The sequence below is a fragment of the Rhamphochromis sp. 'chilingali' genome (assembly GCF_963969265.1).
Source record: "Rhamphochromis sp. 'chilingali' genome assembly, chromosome: 22".
NCBI lineage: Eukaryota > Metazoa > Chordata > Actinopteri > Cichliformes > Cichlidae > Rhamphochromis > Rhamphochromis sp. 'chilingali'.
This window is the reverse complement of record NC_137950.1, coordinates 21,320,638-21,348,004: the sequence shown is the minus strand read 5'-3', so window position 1 is coordinate 21,348,004 and position 27,367 is coordinate 21,320,638. Positions and strand designations below refer to the sequence as shown.

At 41.8% G+C, this 27,367-nt stretch overlaps 1 protein-coding gene across 7 annotated transcripts in view; it reads right to left on the bottom strand.

The window, feature by feature from the left end:
- The window catches only part of nrxn1a (neurexin 1a), a 66,833-nt gene extending 44,697 nt beyond the window's left edge, over positions 1 to 22,136 (bottom strand). For 6 of the 7 annotated variants that reach the window (XM_080872661.1, XM_080872665.1, XM_080872663.1 and 3 more), the window contains exons 1-4: positions 21,825 to 22,136; positions 19,306 to 20,740; positions 11,691 to 11,708; positions 10,863 to 10,892 (exon numbers count right to left, since the gene is read on the bottom strand). In XM_080872661.1, the coding sequence (XP_080728787.1) occupies positions 10,863 to 10,892; positions 11,691 to 11,708; positions 19,306 to 20,038 (781 nt within the window). In that variant the 5' untranslated portion in view covers positions 20,039 to 20,740; positions 21,825 to 22,136. Of the gene's footprint in view, positions 1 to 9,862; positions 9,882 to 10,862; positions 10,893 to 11,690; positions 11,709 to 19,305; positions 20,741 to 21,824 lie in introns of those variants that run through there. The other variant, XM_080872667.1, reaches the window with a different exon arrangement.
- Between the last annotated feature and the right edge of the window lie 5,231 nt (positions 22,137 to 27,367).

The window sequence follows — 27,367 nt, the reverse complement described above, 5'->3', positions numbered from 1 at the left end:
AAGAGGAAGACAGGCTTTTGTATTGCATTTTCAATTACTTCACTTTCATACACAGAGAAAGAAAGAACAAAAAACGAGTGACGGTTTGGAAAAAACCGAGCGACTTCCTGGTAAGCTGTGAAAATATGTCACTATTAATTGATTCCAGCTATCAGTTGAACCTTTAAAGTAAGCCTTTCTACAGCTGGCTGTCAGGGGTGAATATATGTGGGTTGCAAAATGGTCCAAAACACACTCCAGCGACTGCATTTGCAGAAGGAGAGGTCTGTCTAGGAACAGGATAATATGAAAGGAACTTGTACAAAATTAATGAAGTGAACTTTGAAGGCTATGCAAGGATTGAGAATAAGCATAAATGTAAAGATGGAAGGTGATTGGCATTAGTTCTTGAAGACTATCGTTAAGCTACTGCTGTAATGAATAAAGCAGTCCGTGGGGAGGCGAGGGGGGAGAGAGGGAGCGAGAATAACTGATCTGATGGTTGCTGCTTCAGAGACCAGCTGCAGCTGTACCACCCTTCCAATGATCAAACACACATCAGTTGGATGTTTCTGTCTGTTTGCGCTCTCATGGCGAGTGTGTGTTGCATTTTTCTGCTCATGTGCGTCCTCAGCGTTTCGCACACTAATTTGTCATTTCCATGGCAACCCACTGTTACAGGGGCTACACCAAATATGAATGTGTTTGTGCATGCATGTGTTTCAGAGACAGAAACAGAGAGAGGGGGGAGAGACAGGAAGAGAGATGGAGAAGGAGGTCGAGAGAGAGAAAGAGTGATTGAGTGAACAGTACATTATCATGGACAGCTGTACTGAATCAAAATGGCGGATGGAGGCTGGGAGCACGTCGGGGGAGCCTACATTATACAGCACCTGATAGAGGGAGCAGGATGGAAAGTACCAGCCATGAAAATAGAAGATGATCTTCTAGGTGAAAAGTCATTCTGGTGTTGATCTGATCTATGTATAAAATGTATCTGTGACGCATGAAGGGGCGTCGGTAAAATAAAACCCTGATGCTATAAAATATCTGTTCATGCTTTGATTAAGTCGAGGACTACTGGCTGTCTGCGTACAGAGTGTCTTCCCACACGTGTGTTCATTAAAATCATTGTTGGACCAAGAGCTTCTGGACCATGAGTGGTTTGTACTCTCCCTCCTCAATTTTGAACCTTAACACAGGGAAAGAGGAAGATGCATTGGAGAATTTGAAAGGAGAAGGAATAAAAAAAGAGGGAGCAGGAGACTCATTGAGATGGGCAATGCAGAATGGAAGAGAAGAGAGAATAAGGTAGAAGGAAAGAAAGACGAGCCAAGGAAAGGGAGTGGCAGAGAAGGAGGGATGGATGGCTAGAGAGAGGTAAAGACAGAAAAATGCTGGTGTATCTAAATCCTAGTGTAGCAAGCCTCAATCATGGCAGCCCTGTCATTCTGAAGATAGCACGCTGCAGTTCCCTTGCACCTCGTTTTTAGCCCACCATGCAGTTCTGCTATCAGCTCCTCTCAGACTGTCCACACATGCAAATACACATGCACACACACACGCAGCATAAACTCAAGCATCCTGCACGAAGGCATCCCTTCTTAATAACAGACAGGTGGATTAACTATACACTCGTACACTATACAGATAGATGACCAGCATTGGAAATGTATGTAAATGTATGCTAACATATGCATAGTTTCCATATTAAGTTAAAGTGTGAGAATTCATACAGTCGAGTTCACTAAAGGCTGCAAATGCCGTTTCCATCTCTATTCGGTGATATACAGCATCTGGCTTTGAAAGCGATTGGGCTATCACATCACAGCCAAGGGAGCAATACTGTAGAGGAGGATATTACTGTCAGGACACAAGTGACAGATTGCTCGTCTGCAATGTTGATGTCTTATTTCTTTTTTGTTGTTGTTGTTCAATTGAAAGCATTTATTCCCAGTATGAAATATGCACTTTAAAAAATGCTACACCAGCACAGAAAAATACAATACTGACCTAAAAGTGGAGAATAGTGCAGAAACTGTGATTGAGTTGAAAAATCACCAACAATATAGACACCTGTCTGAATGGTTTCTTCTAAATGTTTGTCATTTTTTGCAAATCGTTGATGATAGGAAGGTTTTATATAATTTCTGCAATAGCAGGAATGTAAGACTCACAGGACTGCTAATTAATCTAGTAATGTTGTGATCATTTTTTATGTTATGTCATGTTTACACTTTTTGTTCTTCTGGATATGCAGGGTGGTTTCAAGTGCTTATGTAGCAATAGACCACCATAGCAGAGACTCCCAGTCAATGTGATGTCAGTAAAACAAGTCTTTCTGGAAACATTGTGGTATATGGTACACAAACTGAAACTTGCCGCTTAACAAATAATGGTCATATATTTTCATGCAAGTGCTCTGGGTGCATGATATAACTAAAGATTAAAAATATCTCCTTTACCTTCGTACACTATATTAAGTTGGAAGTGGCTCCATAGTGTAGTGGTTTACACTTTTGCCTAACAAGTGATTGGCATTAGACCATTTCATTAAGATCCTGCTCCAATGAATAAAACAGGCTGTGGCCTGTTGTGAATAAGGGAGTTAATACTGCATTAAGTTGGCTTTTTAAAAAAAAAAAAACCTTACAAGATGGCACAATTCACTTGTTTCAGGTTGAATTTTCACACTACTTTAAGTAAAGCCAACTTTTTGTTTTTGCAGTGATTCATTGACTTGAAAGAATCAGATGCAACTGAAACCAGGTGTTATCTACATAATCATGATCATCAGTCATAAGAATTTTTATATACGTTCTAACAGTGAACAGCAGCATTTTATAACTTTTGAAAAGAAAGAAACTTTTGCATTCTTTCGTTGCTGGCGTGGATTGAAGACACAAATGTGTGATAATGTTGGTGCTACAATTTCAATGACAGGTCAATGCAGAAGCCTGGAGATTTATAGATTATACGGATGTGGATGTTGCAAAAACTTAAAAAGACGTTTTGGAGAACGCTTTGAAAGAAATGCCACAATTCCTTTACTGAGAATTTTGACTTCTTGTCCTATAGCAGCACTGATCAGTGGTTTTGAGTGGCGGCACCAATCTTTCAGAATACTCCAGCAAGTCCGGCACACCTTTACTGTTAATCATAATCAGTGACAGGGCTGTAGGGACGAACTTGCCTTTGGTTGATGTTGTTTTATGTTCTAGTTTCTGTGAAGCACTTTGTGATTTTATCTTGAAAGGTGCAATATAAATACATTTTTACTTTACTTTACTAGTTAGCTCACAACACAACTATTGAGGTCAAAGGTCAAAATTTAAGGTTTAGCCAATCCTGTTAATCGGTCATTGGATACTAGTGCAAAGCTAATAAAAAGTCAAAATGTCTTCATAAAATAAATTATGGTTTTGAGAATGGATTATAATAAATCCAATAACTCTTGGACTTATCTCTAAGCTACCAAAGCCTGCTTAACTATGATTGGTTAAGAAAACCCAAGCTTAATCTGGACCTTAATCTAACAAATCCCAAAATCTTCCCCACCATCAGTTTATGTAAATTCGCATTCAGGTGTATGTCTATAGAGATTATCGTTTACGATACTGGATTATTCATTAATTGATTCCCTGGATGAATGATGGCTTTCTGTTGATTAAGCACTCCATTAATTAGCTCTGATCGAATAATTGAAAAGAAGAGCAGCACATTAAACAGCACTGAAAAGAATCATTATGAGCAGTCCTTTTGTCAACAAAGAATTATATCTGTAAGAAGATATGAGTCTCCTTGAGTCCCATGTAGTGTATTTAAAACTTATTTAGAATATTAAAAACAAAGGACTGCTTGATTGCCTTTGCTTAATAAACAGCAAATCATCCACGCACCATCCATTAGCGATGAATGGATGGTTTGCTGTTTATCAAACAGAACCGTTATACTAGCGTTTTCATCAGTCAATGTGGTGGAGTGAGCCTATTAAAAGGTCTGAACCCACGGCTGGCGCCACTGAGGAGCCAGACATTTTTTATAGGGGTGGCCAGTGTCAAACCAAACGCCGGGGTGGCACAGAAATGGATGACTCGGTTTTATTGCTATGTGTTAAATTAATGTAGCCTAAATAGTCTTTTTTTTTCTTTTCTTTTTCAGGCATCACTTCAATGAAGAAATGCACTATAGGAGCTTGTGTAAGATATTTATCTTGTTGATAAAGATAAGGCTCATAAGATAATTGCCATTTAAATGTGTCAGAGAAACACGTAGATGGTCAGTAGGTATTAAATGTATTAACAGTTCTACATGTAGCCCCCTCCCCCCCATCAGGCTTTGTCATTAGTTGTGCAAGGTGGTCCGAGGGCTAGCCATGGCTTCCCCAGACAACCTCTTGGACAAACAACAACAAGGTCCATCTCAGGACTATTGCAAATCATATTAAATTTAGCAATGTTTTTGAGAAGATACAATCATTTAAGTGAATTTCTTAGAGATAGAAATAGAAGAAGTAGAGCATAACAAAAATAATACCGTACATCAGAAATCCTTTTCAATTTCCATGTTAAGAAAAAAACTATGAACAGCACACTTTTTGCCATTGTGTTCAATCCTTTATATCTTGTCCCTTTTTGTTCCTTTTATCTGTGTTCATATCTCTCTGTCTCTCTCTCTCTCTCTCTCTCTGTCTTGCTCAAATTTGGCCTTCTCTCTGGTACCCAGGGAAACTGGCTTGTTTCCATGACAATGTCTTCAGGCAGAACAGTGTATTTGTCTTAAGCTGGATAAGATCAGAGTCAGTTTCATCCCTTTTAGACACACTCACACCGGCATGCAGACAAACACATACAGTACATACAACATGGCACATATGCACAGTAAAGTAGAAGAGCACCAGAATTAGAAAAATGTGTAAAAAGCAGACAATTGGCAGCATTTAGATCCACACACATGCTTTAACATCTCTCACACACACGCACCTAATGAAACCCTCTTGTGGCATGTTGTTAACAAATAACAAGCACATAAAGAGCTCTTTTCATAAAGGTAATGTGATGGGTTTTTAATGAACACTTTGGCTATTTTAATTGTCATAGTTACGCCAGACAAGTGCCACAAGTAAATGAGTGTTTGTGTATGCATGCACGATTCCTTTGAGTGTGCGTATGCTCGTTCATGTGTCGTTTTGGCAAAAAGCGAAGAAATGAACTTCAAATGCCAGATGGGGTAGTGAAGTGAATCGCCAATTGGGCCGCTACTCTCAGTTCCCACCCAGGCACAATGGAAATTGCTAAGACAAGTAAGAAACAATTGGAGCACCAAGTACCCTGTTTCTTTCTCTTTCTTTCTAAAAATGGAGTGTGTGTGTCTGAGTGTGCGTGTTCGATGAGGTACGTGCATCACTGATGAATACCATGCCGGCTGATGCGAGGCTCTGTCAAGTCGGGGAGCCCAAGGAGAGATGCAGCACTCCTGCTGAGAAACGCTGCAGTCTTATCTCCCTTCCTGTCTCCCCGTGCGTCGCCGACCTTCTCTTTCCACCTTTCTTTTCCCACTTTCTGAATTCGCTCCTATCTTTCGTCACCATCACTTTTCTGCACTCTTTTACCCTATCCCATCCACCCGTCCTCCCACCCTCCCTTACATACTCATTGCCAGCCTCCGCTCTATCTTTCCCCTTCATCCTCTGCAAATGGAGAGTCCGTTTGATGTCTTTATTTTTAGGCCATTATAGGGTGCTTCGGCTTTGCGTGTTCCCTATTAGCGTTGCAGTGAATGCTAAAAAATGTAAATGTGTACGCTTGCTAATGAGCTGGTAATTGCATATAATTACCAGTAAAAGTATACATTTAGTAGTGGGATTGCAGCACATTTCCCATGTTGAATTCAGTAACTGCATCTCCCTGATAATGTGGGGGCTGAGCACTGTATGTGGTGCTGTGACTTTCATTACAAGAACTGCATGGGTGTTAAGCATTAATGAGTGTTGTAGTACAGTGGCGTAATGGGTGTTAGTAGTGGAGAGTAGAGGCAGAATTAGTCCCATTAGTGGAGAGTTTATATCTGGGATAATTGTCAATTTTCCAATAAAAACTTTGCTGCAATTGCTTTACCATTGCTGATTGCTAGAGGGCGCACAGTTTCTTTTTTCACAGCTCAAGATGAGGCCATCAGGAAACAAAATCATGCCAGTCAGTAAGGCAGGCAGCCAATCATCAGATTCTTGCCTTCTAACACTAAGCATCTCTCTCTCTCACCTCGAGTTGGAGGCTGCTCACTTGCCCGTCTTGTTAATTATGTAAGCTTTACAACATCAGCGGCTAATGTGCGTCTGATGAGTATCTTTCATTCATTGTACTTTGCTAGGATTAGCCGGAGGAACAGAAATCAGGCCAACGCAAACAATAACTGAGTGAATTTACATTTTTGAGTTGATACTTGTTCACTGTACCTAAAAGCATAAACGCAGGGCCTGTTCTTTCACTGCTTCCTGACAGCGCTGACACTAACTAAAATTTTTGGAGATGATTAATTTGCTGATTAATCATTTTAAAATGTCATAATATGGTGGAAAATACTCACCATGGGAGTAAAATGTCAACAATGGATCAACCAGCCTAAACCAAAACATATTGTGTTTAACTAGGCTAATTAATCTGAAATTAATGCCCAATCTTGGTAATGTTTTTGTTTGATTATACTACTAGTAATGCCATGGAGTTTGTATCTACTTCGCTTTGTCATACATGTGAGTAAACTTAATATTTTGAAGTTTTTCACTGTTGGTCAGACAAATCCAAGACATCAACTTGGGCTGTAAAACATTTCTATTTATTTCATTTAATGTAACGGGTAAAAAAAGAAAATAGATAAAAATAGAAGCCCCACCAATTGGTCGAGGTAAATGGCTACACTACACATTCTTTCTATAATATACCCTTAGGTGGCTTTTGCTGAGATTTGGCAAAAAGATTTGGCATGATATAAATAAAAGTGCACTGCACCAGAATCTGTTGATCAAAAAACTAACTTGCCAATTAATCAATAAGTAATCATTATCTGTAGACCTAAATTATTTAAAACTAAAAAGGAAGGCATTTTGCTAAGAGCAACACATCATTTATCAATAATTTACACTGCTGCTGATTAATCTTCTGATGAGGGGCGAAGCATTTCAACAGTACCACCTAAAATAACAGAGTAAGATGAGAGTGTGCTGAGAAATTATACAAGTGTAATTAGACTAACAAAAATATGTATTTAAATTTTGTTTCAGCAGGCCTGTAGTTTATTAAAAAATAAACAGCTCTTGTATGATTTATTATTAGGGCTGTTGGTGGTGATGAGTAAGAGGTAGGAGACATGCTGTACTTTGCTGGTACCGACTGGTTCCTCTTGTCTTGGCGTCTGCTACCACTCCCAACCCCACATATGGTGGAGTCAGCACGGAGCTCGTCCACTGCGTATGTGTATGTGTGTGTACATGTGTGCTTTTTTTTCATTCTTCCGAAAAAGCGCATTTATCCATGAAAGAACAAAAGGGGGTGGAGAGGCGGGGGGGGGGGGGGGGAAACGCACAAAAGAGACAATTCAAAAAGAAATCCAAAGACTGTGATATTGGGCATGTGTGTGCACAGCCAGGAGTGTGCGTCCATCTGCGTGTTTTTACCATAAGACAATGTGTTAAAATGAGCCGCTTTGATTGCCGACGCTTTATGAGTCACAACTGATGACTCACAATCCACCTCCCCTGAACATGCACCCATGCACTCACACAAGACACACACTGACATACAGGCAAACACACCTCGCTCTCCACTGCCTTCATCCACTGACCGTGAAGAATATGTGCAGGCAGCCTTACTCATGCATATTTACACTGAACACATACTCACTCACCTACTCAGCGGGCACTCTCTAAAGGTTATTGTGTGTGAGTTTGCGTCTGTTTGTCCGTCCGTTCACGTACACGCATTTTTAAAGGTCACTTCAAGCGAGGCTGACCACTTGTCTGTGTAGCGTATAGATTGTTGGATTGATATCGAGAACACTTGGACATGCAGACAAACAACCATTATTAACTAGGCAGCCCGCTTCAGAGCTCGAAGAACATACAAATATCATAAACAAGCATAGCTGCCAATTATGACCAAGAGCCACTCGTCAATCCTATTCAGAATCTACAATCATTCATTCACCCAGAACCCTTCACGGTCTATTCTTGGAGAGACAGAGAGAAAAGAAAAGGGCAAAATCTGCTACTTGGCTTTAAGCACATTTTCCATCCAGATTATTGCTGCTCAATACTTTTCATGAAAAAATCCATTTCCCCCCTCTTCCTTTGGCTGCTCGATACTTATGAAAATCCAATTTGGCTCCCTCCTTTCTTTCTTCCCTCCACAATTCGTGCATTTTCACCCACTCAAAGTGATTAGTGATCTGTGGGTATCATTTCCAGGGAGAATGATAACTGTGTTTTATGGAGGAGGGGAAAGGTCCAGCGCTCCCCATCAGGGCTGATCTCCCTTGGTGAATGACTGGGCTGGGAGGGCAGACCGGAGCACCGCTGTCCCTTTGCAGATACAGGCAGTTGCTCTACATCACAGGAGAAAAGACGACTCACTTTATCTCTCCCTCGCTTCCTATTTCCCTCTCTGCTCCCTCTATCATTCATTCCTTTAGCTGTTCTCTCACAGGCACGGTCTCTTTTTCTCAATTTCTCCTGCCCACACACACAAACGCACACGCACACACACACATATGCTATATATCTTTCTAAGACACCCCTCCCCACACCAATCCACCCCCTCAAAGAAACTCATTTCAGCTTTGCAGGCTCCTCAAAAAGCCTCTTTACGCTGAGCTAACCTAAGCTAGGCTTCGTCTGCACCATTTGACAGCCTTTACATCTCAGTATGCAGAGCAAAAACACACTCGCGCAAACACACACGCAGCCTTTTCATGTGTACAGTGTCTGAAAGAGGCTTCAAAGGTTTAAAAAATAAATAAGAGAAACAGTTTTACTTTTTAGCCTATCACAATCCAAACATCCGTAATAGCGAGGGCATCCACTATACACAAATACACTGAATACATTGTGTAATAATGCTGGAAACATATGTTAATACATGTCTGTCCTTAAGTAGGTGATTTAAAATGCTGAGCATAAGCCAGATGAAGCCATTAAATTTTCACTGCCACCTGGATGATTCACGGCAGACATTTTAAGGCAGAAACTTCAGCAATGTGAGTTTACTTAGCAATCAAAACACAGAAAAAAAAGCCCAGATAGAAATATACTTGTCATAATAGAGATGTCTTACATGATAGATGTTTAGAGACATCATTTGTTCTCTTCAAGATATTTCTATCTGCTAGCTAGGATGAACATTTCATTAAATGGCACATTTCAGCGAATGCACGGCAGCCCTGTCACAATGGGAGACAGCCGTCATCACATCGTCTCTCTCATCCAATCAAAGAGCACAATAGACGCAGATCAGCCTGTCACGATCAAGCCTGTCTTCATGTGGGCCAATCAGTGTATTCATCAGCGTCATGCAGAGCCGACCGATCGAGCAGCACCTACCTTCCCGATTTTCAAAAGCACGGTAGGCTCGAGCTTCTATTCAGTCGCACGCATGCAGGCAAAAGTAACAGCACGCTCACGCACGCATATGCACACACACTCATACGTCAACACCTTACCTTACCAAAAATGAAACATTCCAATTTAACAGCAATTGCACATAAGAATTTGAAGCTGAACAGCTCTAAGTCTGAAATTACCATACATTCAAGAGCCTGTCAATACATTCAACTTCAAAACCATCCAGAATAGCTCATTAGCCATAGATACATAAAAAAGTATGGGAGGTACCTCTGAGCTTTCCTAAAATCACAAAGGGTGGTGTCCCACACAGAGTGTAAGAGGGCAGGAACAAAGAAGGAGAAGGAGAAGGGGGTGGGGCAAGAAGAAAAGAGGTGTGGCAGTGTGAGTTTTTTGGCCATCAGTGAACAGTTTTCAAGCAGACCAGTGGCACTTGTTTTTGGGGATGTCTTCAAAAACACTGGGCAACTTGTGTTTTGAGGTGTAGCAGCAATGCTTTCATATGCTGCAGGAACATCTGTTCAGAATCACATGCGCTCGCCAACGTATTAACGGGAGCCCATGTGAGCACCGGCAACGGCAGAGCGAGACATGCTGGAAGCAGATGAAAAGCCATGGAGGAGTGCGGATGTGCGTTTCTCTGAAAGCTTCCAGTCACTGATTCAAACCCTGTTGTAAGAGCACACATGCACATGTATGGCTACATCGTACACACACACACTCAGCACTCACATCCCTCTCAGTCAAACTCTTACACACAGATGAGAGAAAATGAAATGAGGTGAATAGTAAAGACCAAATCAAACCATCCATGTTGTCAGTCGGTCAGTCGGCCCATAGATCCATCTCCATGACCTGGAGCCCTGCCAAGTCTAATCCAACCAAGCGCTGAAGCAGCAGCCATCTACACCCTCCCGTTACTCCAGCCTTGACTACTGAATATATATCTTAGAAGAAGTTTCTCTCAGATTCATCACTTAACACCTAAAATAATCTTCAAAGGCATGGTTCAGGTCTAACTGTTTCAGCAAATTGCATTCGTTTCAGCTTAAATTAAAACTCTGGACTGTTTAACGTCTTAATCACGGAGAAAAAACTGACCTTCGTTCAGTGCCTAGAGAGACAACTTTCTTCGGCTCCAGGTGGCGATGAGGTGGGGGAGGGATACAAGGAGTGTTGGAGGAGTGTAGGGGGAGTTAAGAGGTAAGGGGGAGGGAAGGGTGATGGTATAGCAGAGGACAACAGGAAGTGAGGTAAGAGGAGGCCATACCTTGGTCGCCAATCATCAGGTGTGCCAGACCTTAAAGGAAGACAAGAGCACAGTCAGCACAGTAAAGGATCATGGGGTCTGTGTGTGCGCATGTATGTGATTTTGTGATACAGGAGTTTGTCAATGGCATGCTGATGAAGGCTAAATTTCTCTGTGCCGGTGTGTGTATCTGTGAGTGCATGAGTCATCTAAATTATACAAAATCTCTAAAAAACAAAACAAAACAACCCTCGCTTTGAAGACACTTACTTATCCTAGGCACCGATCCTACGCACAAACAGGTATGAACACAGACGTTTGCACATAGCCATAAACTAGGTCGTACACTTTACAGTATTTGCGCGTCTACATAACCTCGAGGCAAGAGCCACTTCAGATGATTGCGCATGAGATGTAGTACTTACCAGATATCAGCATCCAACCCCTACATACCCACACAGACCAACATACATCTAGGCTGGTTACCTTTTTTTAACCTGGCTATCTATTACTAATGTATTTCCATAACAGAAAATGTGCTGAGTGAGAGATGAAGGTAATACTGACATGGAAAAGATGTGAAAGCGAGAAGAGGAATGATGAAAAAGAAAAGATGATCATGATTACGAGTTAACTGAAGAGCAAGAAAGGTGTCGATTAGAAAAAAGAAGCGAGAAGAATGAGGAAAAGTTTGAACCAAGAGCAGGATATTGAAATAGATAGATAGATAGATAGATAGATAGATAGATAGATAGATAGATAGATAGATAGATAGATAGATAGATAGATAGATAGATAGATAGATAGATAGATAGATAGATAGATAGATAGATAGATAGTACAACCTACCTGGAGTGTAGCTGTGCTCTGGAAAGGTGTTGCGGCCGGCCGAGGAGAGAGAGAGACAGACATTCATTAACATGCATGCTCAGCCCTTGGGTTACCATGGCTACTTACTGTACATGCACACCTGTCCGGGGTTACCGCGGCAACACACATGCAAAAGTCCACGCACGGACACAATGGATACCATGCTGCACTGGTAGCCAAAACTGAGATTTATCTATACATACAGATGAACAGTCTCTCTACGACTCCACGCGGGTACAAAAACACATATCTAAGAGCGTAAACAAACACACGCCCACCCACACTTGTAGGGTACACAGGGGTGGAGGTAGGGGTATTCCGGTAGAGGGGTGGGGAGGGGGTGTTGGTGTAAATATACAGTCCTACCTGTAGGTTTGGATTCAAGAGCCATTTACCCCATAACTTACCTTGTAGCCGCTTCCTCTCCCCGGAGCCCCCCGACATATAGCATGCAACACACACTTTCAATCTCGCAATCTCTCCCACATCCTCTTTACCTCTCTCCCCTCCTTCTCTCTCTCTCGCTTTCTCTCTCTCTCTCTCTCTCACACACACACACACACACACACACACGCACACACACTCACACCAACGTCGACTATGGCAGTAATAATGATGTGAAATAGCAGGGTAAACATGTAGGGATGGATTAGCAGTGCAGGAAGACAAGGGGCATGCATGGTCCAATACTGGGACAGAGTGTGTGTGTCTGTGTGCTTGTGTGTACATGAAACTTTGGGCGCCTGTGTGTGGATGTGTGAGTCTTGAGCTTTGTGTTCATGTGAGTGTTTCCTTCCCTCTGCCCTTGTGCCGGTGGCATGGCAGAAACAGGTGGAACCATTAGCATGCTAACAGTGATTTGCCCTCAAGGACAATGCAAGCCAGGCCAGGCCTAACAAGCCAGGTTCACTCTGCCTTCACTGGAGGGCAAAATAACTTAGACAGTAATTACATTTATGCACGGGCTCTGCTCAAACTGTCTTCACTTACTACATCTATATTCTGAGTATCTCAAATCATTTTATTTCACCAAAGTGACATATTGATGTGCTCCGGAACAAAACCCTCATAAATAGTTCCTTCATTGCACTGGTATTAAATATGTAATATACTGCAGTTTTTTCAGGGCTGAGAATGCCTACAGTAAATAACAACATTACGCTTTGCAAATACTTCTAGGCTTGACACAAATCTGCAAAAATATGAGCAGGAATAAAAGTGGATCATTTGGGAGCCTTGAAGATACTGTGTAATTGTAAACGTGTACGGAAACTAAGACTGCCACAGCTAAATTGCTTATTTCTAGCATAGTCCTAAGGATTCATATTTTCCTCTAGCAGAGCATGTTCATTCTGTATTAAAGATTCATAACTGAATTTTTTTCTAATTTTTAGAGGGTTATAATTTTATCTCAAAGCTTTATTGTGCAGCTACACCGAGGCTGCTGGGTTCAAAATAACACAGTAATTTCAAGGTACCATATAAAAGATAAACCTTTATGCCCGGCTTTGCCTGACTCTACACAAAACAACTACACAGTGTCGGCTCATATACTCGCAAATAATGATCATCCCAGTTTTGAAAGCGACAACTCTTTCACAACCTACAATCAACATATTTGCAACCTTAGATGCTATTAACATGTTTTTGCTTCAGTCAAAGAGACCTGGGCCTCTAGTCCCCTTCTTTTTTAGCCATCCACTTAATTTTAAACACAAACTGAGAATTATCTCCTCTAAAGTGTGTCAGTGCATCTAGAATGAGAATTTCCTTTGAAAAACTATAAATCCGTAAGAGTAACTCACTGCTAGTGTTGCTGATGCATATATATTGGTTCAGCCTGCGGTTCCTGGGGTTTGAGATATCCCACAGTATCTTGTCACACCAAAATGAACAACAGCGCATGGGGCCAGCTTTTTTAAAAATAAATATTATAGATCCAGAACACACAAAATAGCCCTCCAGAAAATGTGGGCTATCCAAAGAAAACACATCATCTGCTCAGTTTTTCCTCACCAACTTCTTTATATCTCTGAACCAAGAATGATTCTGAGAATTTAAAGATGGCGTTGCACTCTTCTGTCCAAGGTCTGTGTGTTGGTTAGCTGGCTAAGAAAGACTGCACTTTCAGTAGAAAAGCTCAGTCCATTAAATCTGTTTCCAGAACTAATGTCTGTGAGTTTTTTTAATACTACTACCAGTAAGTAACTAAAAAAGATTTCAATTAACCTTCAAGAGCTGACTGTTAAGCTTCTTTAGGCTTTTTAAAAAAAAATTATTGTGCCTAATGTGCACTGATGAAATTGACAGATGAAAAAACTGCTGCTGATATGCTTGACACAGCTGAACCCACCTTCTCATTTTTCTTTAATTGCTGAGTTGCCCTTTTGGTTAACTGCAGTTTCCTCCACATAACAAACTGATGCATTTTCCTCCCTCACAGAATTTGTTATTGTCCTTCCTATCAATCAAGGCATTTGATTCCCCCCCTTCTAGCAACTGCACAAATCAACTAGTTTTCCTTTGACTGATTGCTTTAGAATTTAGGGTATAGAATTTGCCTCTTCTTTTCTTTTTTTTTGCCCATAAAGAATTTAATATATTAAATCCAAAAGCAATTAATAATTGTGACGCTATACGTGAAAAGCTGGCCAAATATAGAAACCAAAAATGCAGCTGCACACAAAAACAGCTATGCTATTTCCAGTGTTTGTTATCTGAAATTCACTGTCTGCAAATGCCTCTCAAAACTATGTCCCCAAAACGTAGCGTATCAACCCATTTCTGATGCATAAACTGCAAATAAAAGGCATGCTATTTTGCACTATATCCTTATCTGCCAAACCTCATGGCTATGAGGGGAAAGCCTGGCTCAGCTAAGCTACAAATGCCTTGGGGTGCAACCCGGTCAGACAGCCAGTGAAATTTTTAACTCTTTTTGGGGGGGCCATTTTAACCCAGAAGTTTTGCAATTTTATGCAAATTAATAATTAAAATAATGAAAACATTGAAAAATGTTGTGTTACAATTGCACATCATTTTCATTCAACATTTATGCCTAAACTCTGAAATCTTAATCTACAAAAATAAAAAGAGAAGAGTCTGAACTGATTTGCTTACACCAAAACTTAATGCTAAGCTACAATACCAAGTCTCAGAGCAAATTTCAGCTCTAAAGTAAAACACAATAATATGTTTTCTCTGAAGCTGCAATTTAGTTTGAAAAGAGAATTTCCACATTATTTTAACCATGTAATGCTACAAAGCTTCTTACTTAAGACATTGAAGCACATCCATCTAAGCAGACCTCCAAACTCGAGACTACAATTTATGTGACTACAATTACTAACAGCAGCCACTGGTGCCAAGAGAAAAAACATGACTCTGGCGCATGTTTTCCAAAACAATTGGCTTCACTCACAAATGAAATGTGAGTCCAACACTAGGAATATAAAACACCCCCTTAAAAGGAATAAGTGGCCTCTTGTTGAGCGACGAGTGCCAGAGAAAAGTAGATATTGTATCTGGTGTGAGCTTTTCCATAAAATGTCTTCACCTCTTATTTAGCCTGTAAAGCTACACCGCTGTTAGGAACCTCAGTGGTATTGTGACTAATGCTGGTGCTGGAGCCAGTGCACTGTGTGAATGTGTTTCTCTGTGTGATTGTATATTTTGTGTTGCACGTGTTTGTGCAGGTATGCGTGTGCCACTGCTGTCTGTCTCCCACTGTGCCCTAAGCAGCAGCAGCAGAACAGCAGACTGGATTAGACTGGCTTGGATCATACCTAATTCTCAGTGCAGCACTGAGTTTCTGCACAGAGCTGATCATAGCTTCACCTTTCACTTCCTGAACACACGTGCAGCACAAAAGCCCAACAACTGCTATTTATTTTAGCACTAATGATTTAGTCTGCAAAATGCCAAAACTACTAAATAATACTAAAAATTGTCTGGCGTTAAGTACCGGGGCACAAGATGATGCTTTTAAACTCTTATTTTTTCTGACCAGCAGCCCAAAACATAAATATATTAAATGTAAAATGATACAAATGACAAAAAAGACAGCATCTCTCACTTTTTAGAAACTAGATCAAGGGAATATTTGGCATTTCTACTTTAGAAGTGGCTTAAACGCATTTTCATGATTACTTAATCAGCAGATGACTCACCCAATTAATTGCTTTTTGCTCATAAAATATTGGAAAATAGTTAAATAATAGTCAAGGTAAGATACTCTGCTTGTTTTATTAGTCGGTACAAAACCCAATAAATATTCAGTTTACTTTCATATATGACAAAGAAAAACATCAAATGCTTACATTCGGGGACATTCTTTGTATTTTCTTCCTAATTAATTCATTTTTAATCATCAAAACAGCTGCTAATTAATTTTCTTCTTATTTCTCTCTCATATAGACTAATTATTTCCTCACAAATGAACATAAACGTACCTACTTTAATACCGTTTTTATCTCCGTGGCATGTTAGGAGTGGTGGTCAAGACTTTCATTATTGCCTTTGACGACCCTCTCCGTGCTGCGTCTGATTTTTAATTGCACTAACTTTTGCTTCCTCGCATCCCCTCTCCTCCGATGACCCGGAAAACTCCACATGTAGCAGTTTATTTTTACAGTGCTTGCTTTGTAGTGTCATTTACAGGATTGACAGAAAGCACATACTGAGGCGCAATGCACTGTTGTGCTGTGCCGTCAAGCAAAGCCCCAATTTGTTTTTTCATTTACAATCGAAAACATTTTTATGAAGCCACGTGGCGCATTTTAGTGCAAATAATAATGTAACAATTCAGAACAAACAGCACTGTTCTATACATGAATTAGAGGATTTAAAATGTTCATTTAATTACTATTATAGCTGCAGCTAATTCAATGTATTAAACAACTTTCATATTTCATGAATTTATAAACAAGAGATTTTCATATCCATCTGTCTTTAAAAGGTAAAATTTTAAATTGTTCCTTATAGAAGATTCTAGGAAATCTTTATGAATGAGTTAGACAGGGCGTCCAATTGTGAAGCCTGTTATAAGTAACCAGCAGCTCTTAAGGCTGGCACTATGGATCCATGGATTTGTATAATGGAAGCTTCGGCACCGCTGTCCTTGCATCTCGTCCTTGCATCTTCACCTTATATCCTCACTGGGAGGAGCTAAGATGCGAGAAAGAGATGTGAGGGGAGGAAGCAAAAAAGTATATTGAAAAGAAGCCCATATGTTGCCTTTTGTAGTGGTTAATAAGGTCATTTCAAAGTCATTAAATTCTAAATCAATAAATAGACTATGTCACTGATTCTTGTCTTAAAACATTTAGATATCACCTTGTTTTTACCAGTGGCTGGTAGGAGGTAACACAGCCTTTCTGTGTGGAGTCTGCATATTCTGCCTGTGCCGATACTGTGCAAAAATATGCATGTTAAGGTATTAACTGATTCTAATTTGGACATTGGTGTGACTGTAAGTGTGAATGGTTGTCTGTCTCCCTGTTGTTAGCCTAGTGATGAACTGGTGCCTGTCCAGTGTGACCTATGATAGCTGGGATAGTCTCCAGCCCTCCAACATGACTCTCATTTGAATAAGCAATTAAGAAAATAGATGGACAGATGTTAATGACCATCGCCAGACCACTACACCATGTGAGACATGGGGAAATCAAATGTTTCTGTGAGTCCACAAAATGCAACAGCTGTTAAAGTTCTGAAGAAAAACAACTGAAAACAAGGTCCAATGCAAAATCTGTAAAGACACCATTGAAACTGATAAGTACTGAATAATATTTTTGCTTAAAATGCCCATCTGCACCTGCTATGAAATGTGTGTGGCTATTTTCTTTCCAGGTACTAGAGGTGGACAACACAGGCAACCCTGGCAACACCTGAAGCCAGTGTGTTGACTTTACAACTAAACCTGTCATTGTTAGTTTAGGTTCACTTCTTATGCTTCCTATTTTTTTAATTAACTGTTTGTTAATTGCCTCGTTTGTGTGCATCTCCCTTGTTTGTTGTAGGACAGGTGGCCCGATTTGTGAACATGCCTCCTAGATTAAACACGCAGTAATCTCCACTCACTGCCACATGCGTGTAAACAGAGTGGAAAGACTGCGTGGCAGATATGATGCCTGAAGTCATTTGGAGCTGCAGGTACAAACGAGTGCAGAAGGGGGGAGGCTGGAGCTGAGGCGTGGAAGCAGGAGGGTTAGGAACGCATCTTTCATCGTGTCTTCTTATTAGTCCTGTTTCCATGGTAACCTAAGCCAGCCTACTGTCCACTAAATGCTAGGGTGTGATATGACGGGTGGCTAAAGGGGATGTGTGATGTTGAAATTGGTGCTGGGTGGGGTTTAAGGTTAGCCATGATGGAAGGCCACTCAGCTGTTTTTTGGCTGATACATTTGTGTCATTTAAAAAAAAGAAGAGGAAAAAGAAGAAAAATCAATTGCTGGGGGGGGGGGGGGGGGGGGCTGATTGGTATCGCTGGTGCTGAAAACAAAAAAGCACAGACTCGTTTTAGAGAGCTATCGATTAAGAATGCAAATTATCTCTGAATGAACTGAAGCAAATCTGAAGACACACACAACTTAGAAGGGGGAAATTAACGAATTTGCAATGATAACCATAACCTGGTAGCTGAGTTCATTAAGCAGCTGTTTCATTTTTGTAACAGCCATCAGTACGCTGCCCAATGTATTGGCACTTGTAGTGACCAAAGGCACTACTGGAAGTATTAAGAGAAGGTCTTCTAGCAGTTATAAAACGATCTGCGGCATACTTACAAGCGTTTATAGTCTGACTTTTTCATCTTTATAAACACAACACTGTCTCCTTTTTTATTATGCATAAAAGCACTGACACAAAATCATTACACACAATCACACAGACGCAAACAGAGCATCTTAACAGGCTGCAAGCTGTTCAAATTAATGGCAGGCGATAGATTGTACACACATCATTCAGCACCCTATGTATGGTACCCCTGAAGGCCATTTAGAATCAATGCAAATCCATTAACACAGGCAGGCAGGTGTCGGCCATATAACAACCACTGATTTCCAGCATCTAAGCCCTGCTCCAATTAGAGTTTCTCAACATGAGCCAACAGCCATGTCCACAACTGATCTATATAGTTATTGTGTTTTGCCAAATGCACCTACTGAGCTCCTCAAAACCTGCAGCCAGCCATTTTAGTGACTTTCAAGAATTTGTTTCAAATTGTTTTCAAGCTCTCTTCTCCAGCTTCACTACACTGACTTCTCTTCCTGGGAGTGGGCTTAATTTTGGGTTCTGGAGGAGCTCACTTAAACTGGGAGCCACCGGCAGGTGTAAGAAATCAATCTCAAACATAATCAGTATGCATGTCTTGCACTGTTTGTGAAGGCTCCTGGTCCATACACACAAATTGAAGGTAAATGTGAAGGTGTGAATGAGAAATAGATATCTTTGTTGAAGGACTTGGTGTTTGTAAAGAGAGGTATACATATATGTCCACATATGTAAGCGTATGTGCATGTGTCTTTTGAGGTGTACATGTGTATGTGTAAAGGATGGGATGTATATGATGGGTCAGCATGATTTTGGGCCTTACCTTCGCTGCAGTCATTGCCTTGGTAGCCGGTGTCGGAGCAGTCGCAGACAGCCTGGTCGTTGACCACATTGCACACCCCTCCGTTCTGGCACTGATGGTCTGGGCCACAGCCAGCTGTTACTGTGACGCCCTCTGAGCCGTCTAGTGTCACCAGTGAGCCGTTGATGCTCACTGCCGTGATCCAGCCACGGAAGGCAGGGTGTTCCCGCACTGAAGGAGAGGTGAGGCGGAGGGGCGAAGAATGTAGCTCTGGGCTCACCCCGCCCATGTAGGTATGACTGAATACTGTCATGTCTCTTCTCTTACTCTTCACTTCTGCCCATCCTTCCAATCGCCCATCCACCTCCAACGAGGTGTTCCTCCAATCCCGCTTGACACGCACTGCGTGCCACCGCCCATCACTCACCGCCACACCTGACTGCAGCTCAGCCGGCTCAGCACAGAAGATGGAGAAACGCAGCCGAAGGTGACCGTGGAGAAGCAGCAGCTCCAGAAAGTCGCAGAATCCCTCGTCATCCAGGTAGAGCAGCAGGCCCTCCTGGCTGTGAGTCCGCAGGCTGAAGCTCAGCACACTCTCGCAGCAAGCGTTCCATACTGGGAACCGCCCCCACTGGCTGGAAACGCCTCCAAACTCCAGGACCTCACCTTGGGCCTGGCCCCCCACGCTGCACAGGCAGAGCCCCAGGAAGAGCAGTGGGGCTGCCGCCCAAACACAAACCGCCATTACACTCATACACACACTCACGCTCACACTCACACACACACACGGGAGGAGATAGTGGCTAGAGCTGGGGTGTTCCCTCTAGCCTACAGCTCATGGTGACAACTGTAGGGGCTTGTGAAGAACTCTTTATGGGTTTCTCAGGTGACCCTTCTATCTTGCAAGTGCTCCTTTCAAAGGTTGGCTCCTATAGGATTCAGCTCCAGGAAAGGGAGGGGGTCAAACAGCGGCTCCCGCCATCCTTTCAGTATGCTTTGGACATCTTTTTTTCCCTTGGCCTCTTGTTTGTGTCGTCTCTGAGATGCTCAGTGTCTCCTCTCCATTCAGTCTTTATTCTTATCTTCTGACATATGAGATTCCAGGTGTGTGTGTTTGTGTGAACGTCTGTGTGAGTGTTAGATATGTGACAAATTGTATGTGAACTCCATCTTTGTGCCCTAGATAGGGCCTTATCCCCCATGCAGGCAATTCCCCACGGAGTACAAGTGCAAGTGTGTGTGTGTGTGTGTGTGTGTCTCACACACTGGTAATGGAGAGAAATGACACCGTCATAGCAGTATTTTCTCCCCCTCCTCCCTTTCTTAGTAGGGCAAGACTTAAAGTGTGTGTGGGCAAAAAAAAATATGTGTGTGTTTGTGTGTGTTCGAATGTATGTGTGTGTGCAAGTGAGGTATGTGTGTCTCTCACTGCCGCGTCATCACTCTCTCCAGCGACCTACAGAGAGAACAGAGACGGCACAATCAACCAGGGTCACACACACACTCACGCATACATATATATACAATACACAAACTCTCGCGCACACATACACAACCTGATCCCGCTGTTGTTCTCAGATTACTCTTTCTCGTGCATTTCTGCGCGCATACACACAAAGACATCATATTGTCACACTACACAAGGAGCAGGCCCACATAAGTCTTTATAAACATACAGATTAACACGTAGAATTTTTACTTCCACGCAGCCCACACGGCAGTGGTTTAAGCCAAGCACATACAGTATATAGGCACGCGCATACATACATACATACACAAACAGCACCTCCTTCAGCAGAGCTCCCATCATGCCGCAGGAGATTTTTATAAGGGGGCATACCTGCGGCGGCCTTAATGTCCAAAAAGAACAGCTGGACCCACTCTGACACTGGCGGTATTCTTACAGATTTTAATCAACACCTTTCGTGTTTCAGTTTATTTTGTAAATGGGTTTAACGAGGCTACCTCGCGGCACCGTCAAACACCGTGTTAGGTTCATCACAAAGAGCGGGAGCAGCACCGCGCGCTGCGGCGGATGACTCAAACCGCCTCGCTTTTATCGAATTAACGGCTTCAGAGCCCATTTCAAACAGTTGAACACATTCACACGCGCACACACGGCACAACCCCACAGTGGCAGCAAATGCACACGCACAGTGGACTACACGTAGCGTCTTCTCGGAGTCTTTGAGAGGCGAAAAGCGGCGACATCACAGTTATTGATAGACGGGGTGAATGAATGCGGTTGAAATATCGATTCTCGATTTGCGGCTATATTTTCTCTCCATTTTTTTCTCCCTCTCGACTACACCGGGGGTTCGGTCTCATCACCTGAGCCCTTAGCGCCTGACGTTAACTACAGCTTAGCTCACCGGTTACATGTTAATTACTTTTTTTTTTCTTTATACGGTTAACCTGCTGTTTTAATTGGAATTACACCTGTAATAGTGTCGTGGCAGCCTCGCCCCGGTAAATAAAAGGCAAACCGACCGCGGTGTTCCCTCAGCTCAGGCACATATTACACTAGAAAACCGACCTACCTCACGCGCATCCTGTGGTTCCGTGGCAACAGTGCCGCGCGCGGCTCATCGATTTCCCTTCCATTTGAGGAGAATCTCCCCCGAATTCGCGAGAGAGGAGAGAGCAGGCGCGCGCCTGGTGGCAGACTGAGTCGGTCTACCGGACAGGGACGAAACTATCATAGGATCGCCTCCAGGCGACAAGGTGCTATTGCTCTCTCTCTCATACACACTCTCTCTAGCTTCCCTTTCCTCTCTCGCGCTCAATCTCTCTCTCTCTCTCTCGCTCGCTCTCTCTCTCTCTGTGACTCAATGCCGCTCTCCCCCTCTCCTTCTCTCCGTTCTCCTGAGGAGGAAAAGGTGCAGTCTGATGCTCTCCGCGAGACTCGACAGAGGGAACGTCACGTGGTCGCAGGAGAACGATGGAGTGTGAATGTGTATTTGTGTGTATGTGTGTGTGTGTGTGTGTGTGTGTGTGTGTAAGAGAGAGAGAGAGTGAGAGGAGAGGATGGGCGGGGCCGCGCGCCGCTGCAGCACCTTGGACAGGGCGCACTCACCGCCCGTACGAAGCTGAAACGCTATTACCGGAGGCAGAAAATGAGGCGAGAGCCTGGGTAGATCCGAATGATTAAATCCGTGAGTGACAGTGAGGATGGTCTTTACTTCACTGGCGCCACAGGAGCGAGAGTAAAGACAGCGATTCAGTGAACTGTGGGGGAAAGGACGGATTGAAGAGGCCGTGTCAGTTTACAGATCTCTCTCAATCTGTTTCTCTTCTCACACAGAGAAAACATAATCCATCTGAAAATAGATTACATACGGTGTTCAGACACCACACGGACATATTACTGTTCACACCCTCCTTAGTTCCAGTTAAGAGAAACCTTCAGGGTGGATAAGGCCCTTGAACACTCTGACCTCAGCCCCTTCCAACACCTTTGGGATGAGCTAGTGCCATTTCTGTGTCAGGCCTTAAAGCCCACCAGTGTCTTACTAACTGTGCCAGGAGTGTTAATCTCACGCTCTAGTGACTGAACTGGAACAAATCCACAACCATATAGTGTCAGCACATTAGACTGAGATGTTCAACAATAATTTATGGCTGCCATATCTTAGATAAGAATCTGAGCATTATTATTATTTTTATTTTATTTTATTTTCAGTTTCTGATTTTAATTGATTTTAGTTATTGTTCCCACAGTGGAATTTATTGTTTCAATTGTCTTTTTAAGTGTTTTAAAACACTTTGTTTTTGCTGTCTTTTCATTAGCTTCAGTTTTAGTTTTAGTCTTTTTATTTGTCATAATGAGGGTATTTGTCAGGGTCAAGATTTAAGAACCTTACAAAAGGTATTCCAAACAAACACAGTTGAATCACACTCATCTTGAAATCCTGGGTCTAGGTAAAGAGATGCACCCACACCTCAATGGGCAGGTTGTTGTCAAATGCAACAAGCTGAAAAAGAAATACATTTCCTTTCCAGTTTTATGAGCACAATGTTTTGTTTTAGTGGATTTTAGTATTTCTTTCTTAGTTTTTGCATATTTGTCTGACTTGCATGTTTCAGATCATCAGACAATTTTTAATATTAGACAAAGATAACCCTAGCAAACACAAAATGCAGTTTTAAAAAGATTATTGAATTTATTAAGAGAATAAAGCTCTCCAGACCTACTTGGCCCTATATGTGACAGATTAACTGCCTCCCGGTTTTAAATTATTAATTAACTTTATTGTTAATTATCCAATTTTTGGGGGAAAGTTGAGTTCACTTTCACTAGCCTCACCGAGGCCTGATTGCCGCCAGATCCGTTGACTCAAGAAATTGCTTAAATAGAAACTGTCTGACGAAGTGAAGATCTCAAAAGCAACACATCATGCCACGATCTAAAGGAACAAGAACAGATGAGATACAAAGTCATTTATCAATCTGGAAAGGGTTGCAAAGCCACTTTTAGCTTTGGGACCCCAGTAAACCACTGTAAGAACCATTATCTACAAATGGAGTAAATTTGGAACAGCGGTGAACTTTCCCCGAAGCGGCCAGGCTATTAAAATATCTCAAAGAGCACATCAACGACCCATCCAGGAGAGTTCCAAGTAGAAAACCACTGGTGACCAAAGGGAACACAAAGGCTTGTCTCACATTTGCCAAATAACATCTTGATGATCCCTGGGAATTTTGGGAAAAATATTCTGTGGCCTGACGAGACAAAGGCATAATGTTTTCAGGGAAGTTTTGAGTCCTGCTACATCTAGCATAAAATTAACACAGCATTTCATAAGAAGAACATCATGCCAACAGTCAAACATGGTGGTGGTTGTGTGATGGTCTGGGGTTACTTTACTACTTCAGCACCTGTAGAATTTGTTGTAATTGATGGAAACATAGATTCTGCTCTATATAAGAAAGAGAATGTCCAGCCTGAAGCTCAAGTTCACTTAGTTTATGTGGCAGGACAATGGTCCAAAACACACCAGCAAGTCCACCTCTGAATGTTAAACAAGTGAAAATGAACAAAAAGAGGTTTTGGAGTGGCCTATTTAAACTTCTGACTTAAATCAGGTTGAAATGCTTTGGCATTATCTTAAACAGGTTGTTCATGCTAGACAAAAAAAAAACTTCATTTAAAAGCTGCACCATGTATTTCCTCAGGTCTAATATTAAAATTAGTTTGATGCTCTGAAACAAGGGTGACAAACATGCAAAAAATGAATAAATCAGGAGGAGAGCAAATACGTTTTTACAGCATTGTCACGGTCCTGGGTCGGTTCGACCCAGCATTTTGAGTTTCTTATGTTTTAGTTTATTTTTGCATTATGGATCATTTCTTATTCTCTGGTGATACTGTTTTGATTATAATTATGTTCTGTTCCTTTAGCTATCCGATGATGATGATGATTATTTCTGGTTTAGGTCTTGCTATCTTGCCCTCATTTTTAGTTTAGGTTGCCTGTGCTTAGTCTTCTCTGCCCGTATGTCCCTCTGTCTGTCCAGGGTGTCTTGTCTGGTCCTCTGTGTCTGTTAGTTTCCTGTTTTATTCTGAAGGTCCTTGTCTTATGTGAGTGTTTTCAGGTTACGTTTCCCCTGCCTCGTCAGTTGTGATTTTCCCCAGGTGTGTTCCCCAGGTGTGTAATCGCTTGATTACTGCCTCAGTGTATTTAAACCCAGTGTGTCTTTGTGTCAGTGTCGCGTCGTTAACGTCTGTTCATCCTCTTACCCCGCCCCCCCGTGTGTTCTGTTTGCCGTCCTGCTAGTTTATTTGCATTCCAGTCTAGCGAGTTCTTTGTTCAGTCTGCTTTTCCTCAATAAAGCTGAGGGTTTTGAGTTCACCTATGTCTCCGTGAGTCCTGCTCTTGGGTCCACCTTTTTGCCTGCCTTCACACAGCCGAAACATGACAAGCACTCTGTGTAACTTTTTTTTCCACAACTAATTTTAGTTTCAACTTTTGTTTCAGTTAGCAACCTCGGTGTGCATATATTTCAGAACAGTGTTTGAAATCCCCCTGACTCATGATTTGTGTGTGTTATGCAGTGGGTCTCAAATGGTATGCCCATGCACGCCAGTGTGCCGTGAGGTAAGTTCAGGTGCGCCAACCATACATTATTAAAGCACTAAAGTTATGATGGAATTGGTAATTTACTGTGCCAGGACTTTGTATGCATTCATTTCTTATACAGAGGAAAATTCCTACAAATGACTTTTGCTAAAATCCATTCGCACCATTGTCAGATTGTGGGGAATATTGCAGCCAGACACAGAGAAGCATGCGGTGTTAAGTCCCTGATCTGTTGGGAAAAGTTGGACAATGCTAATACAATTTCAAGTATTCATAGATAGTATAAAAGATGGATTGGGTTCCTGCTCTGAAGAATGAAGTTTGAACCTGCATTCTTTCTAACAGCCATAATGGAGGTCTTCTTAGGTTGCAAAAAGGCTACAAGGTTTTAAAACAAAGGCGATGGGAAAGATTCCTCAGCACCCTTTCTCTATGACCTGGGTAAAGGAGGAAGATCCAGGGGATGTGGCATGCACTGTCCTTGTTTTTTTTTAGTCAGAACCATTTCTCTGATGTCATGTCAGGTTTAAAAAAACACCAATATGTAGATGATCAAAAAGCTCAGCACAAGGCTTTCTAACAGGACTTCTCTAAACATTGTGTGAGCTCACAGGGGCTATGTCCATACATTTCATGCAAGGAAGGTAAAATGGGTCTAATCCAGTGTCAGCAAGGCTGTTCACTGGTCTGAGTAAAAGCACTGAATCACAGAAACCTTAGACGAAAGTGGCAAAACTCACAAAAGTTGCACTTCCAGATGCCAAAACAGGCAACAAAAAGTGCTTTTGCTTTACATTTCCACCAAAAAATGGAAATATTTTTATGTTTGTAAGATAACTGAGGCTTAAAAAAACCCTGAAATATAAAAATGAGTGTAATTTGTAGTTTTAATTCATCACTATGTATAACTGTGTAATGCACAGACATGCACTAGCATCCACTTTTGAAATTCGCAAAAGTTGAGGCTTCCACATACTTGGGGCATGTGGTGTAAACTAGATGTACAGATTGGGATCCCATCCAAGCTCCTCAGCAAACACACATGCAGAGCAAACACTTTTTTCCAGCCCATCCCCGGGAGGGAGGGGATTCCAGCTGTGTTGAGCCCAGCTCAAAGGTGCTCTCTCTGGGCTCCCTGGGCCAGCTGCTGCTGCTGCTCTTCTTCTCTCTCTTCTACTGGATCTATATACAAGCCCAGCTCAAGAACAAAATGACTAAAATGAAAACATCTGAAATTGACTTCCATACACCTATAGGTAATTATTGTCATTCACAATGTGCAAATAGTTCAAACTTCATGTATGTCAAGAACAAATGCATGTCTTTGTGTGAAGTGTTAGTGTTTATTGTAAGCAAATATCCAAAGCCAAAGATGATTTTCTTTGTTCTAATCAGGCATGATGGTGATGTGAATGCTGTTTGTTTTTGAGGTTCATATCTCATATCTATGTTATGACTCTATTTGAAAACCACACTCATATTAACATGGAACAAATAATCCTCAATAGAAATTTATGGTACAGTTCTGGATGGCGGTTGTCCTCGCTCTGCCCCCAAGGAGCCAATCAACAGCTGAACTGGAAAACATATGAGCCAATCATCTAGTTGTGCACTATTAAGGGATTAGAGCCCTTTCAACTGTGCAGTAGCATGCACATCTTCTTGTTATATACTAAACATGAAGTCCAGTGTATTTTTAAAAAAATCTTGGCCTACTGTATCTGCCTGCTGTTAATATGGGTATAGTATAATTTTGATAGAAGCCTCAAAATAAAGGGAGTTAATAAGATGACTGCTGTGTCACTAAATGTCCTCTAGAAGGACTTTGGTTACATATAACTTGACATAGGCATTATTAAATTTCAACTGAGAGTACAAGCCATACTTTGGCCATACTACTACTTTGTCATACCGACACCTTCATCAGGTGCTGGAAGGAGAATGAGTTATAGAACTAGGAAACTGGCAGCTGAAGGTTGGCGCCTCCTGTAAAAAGAACAGCC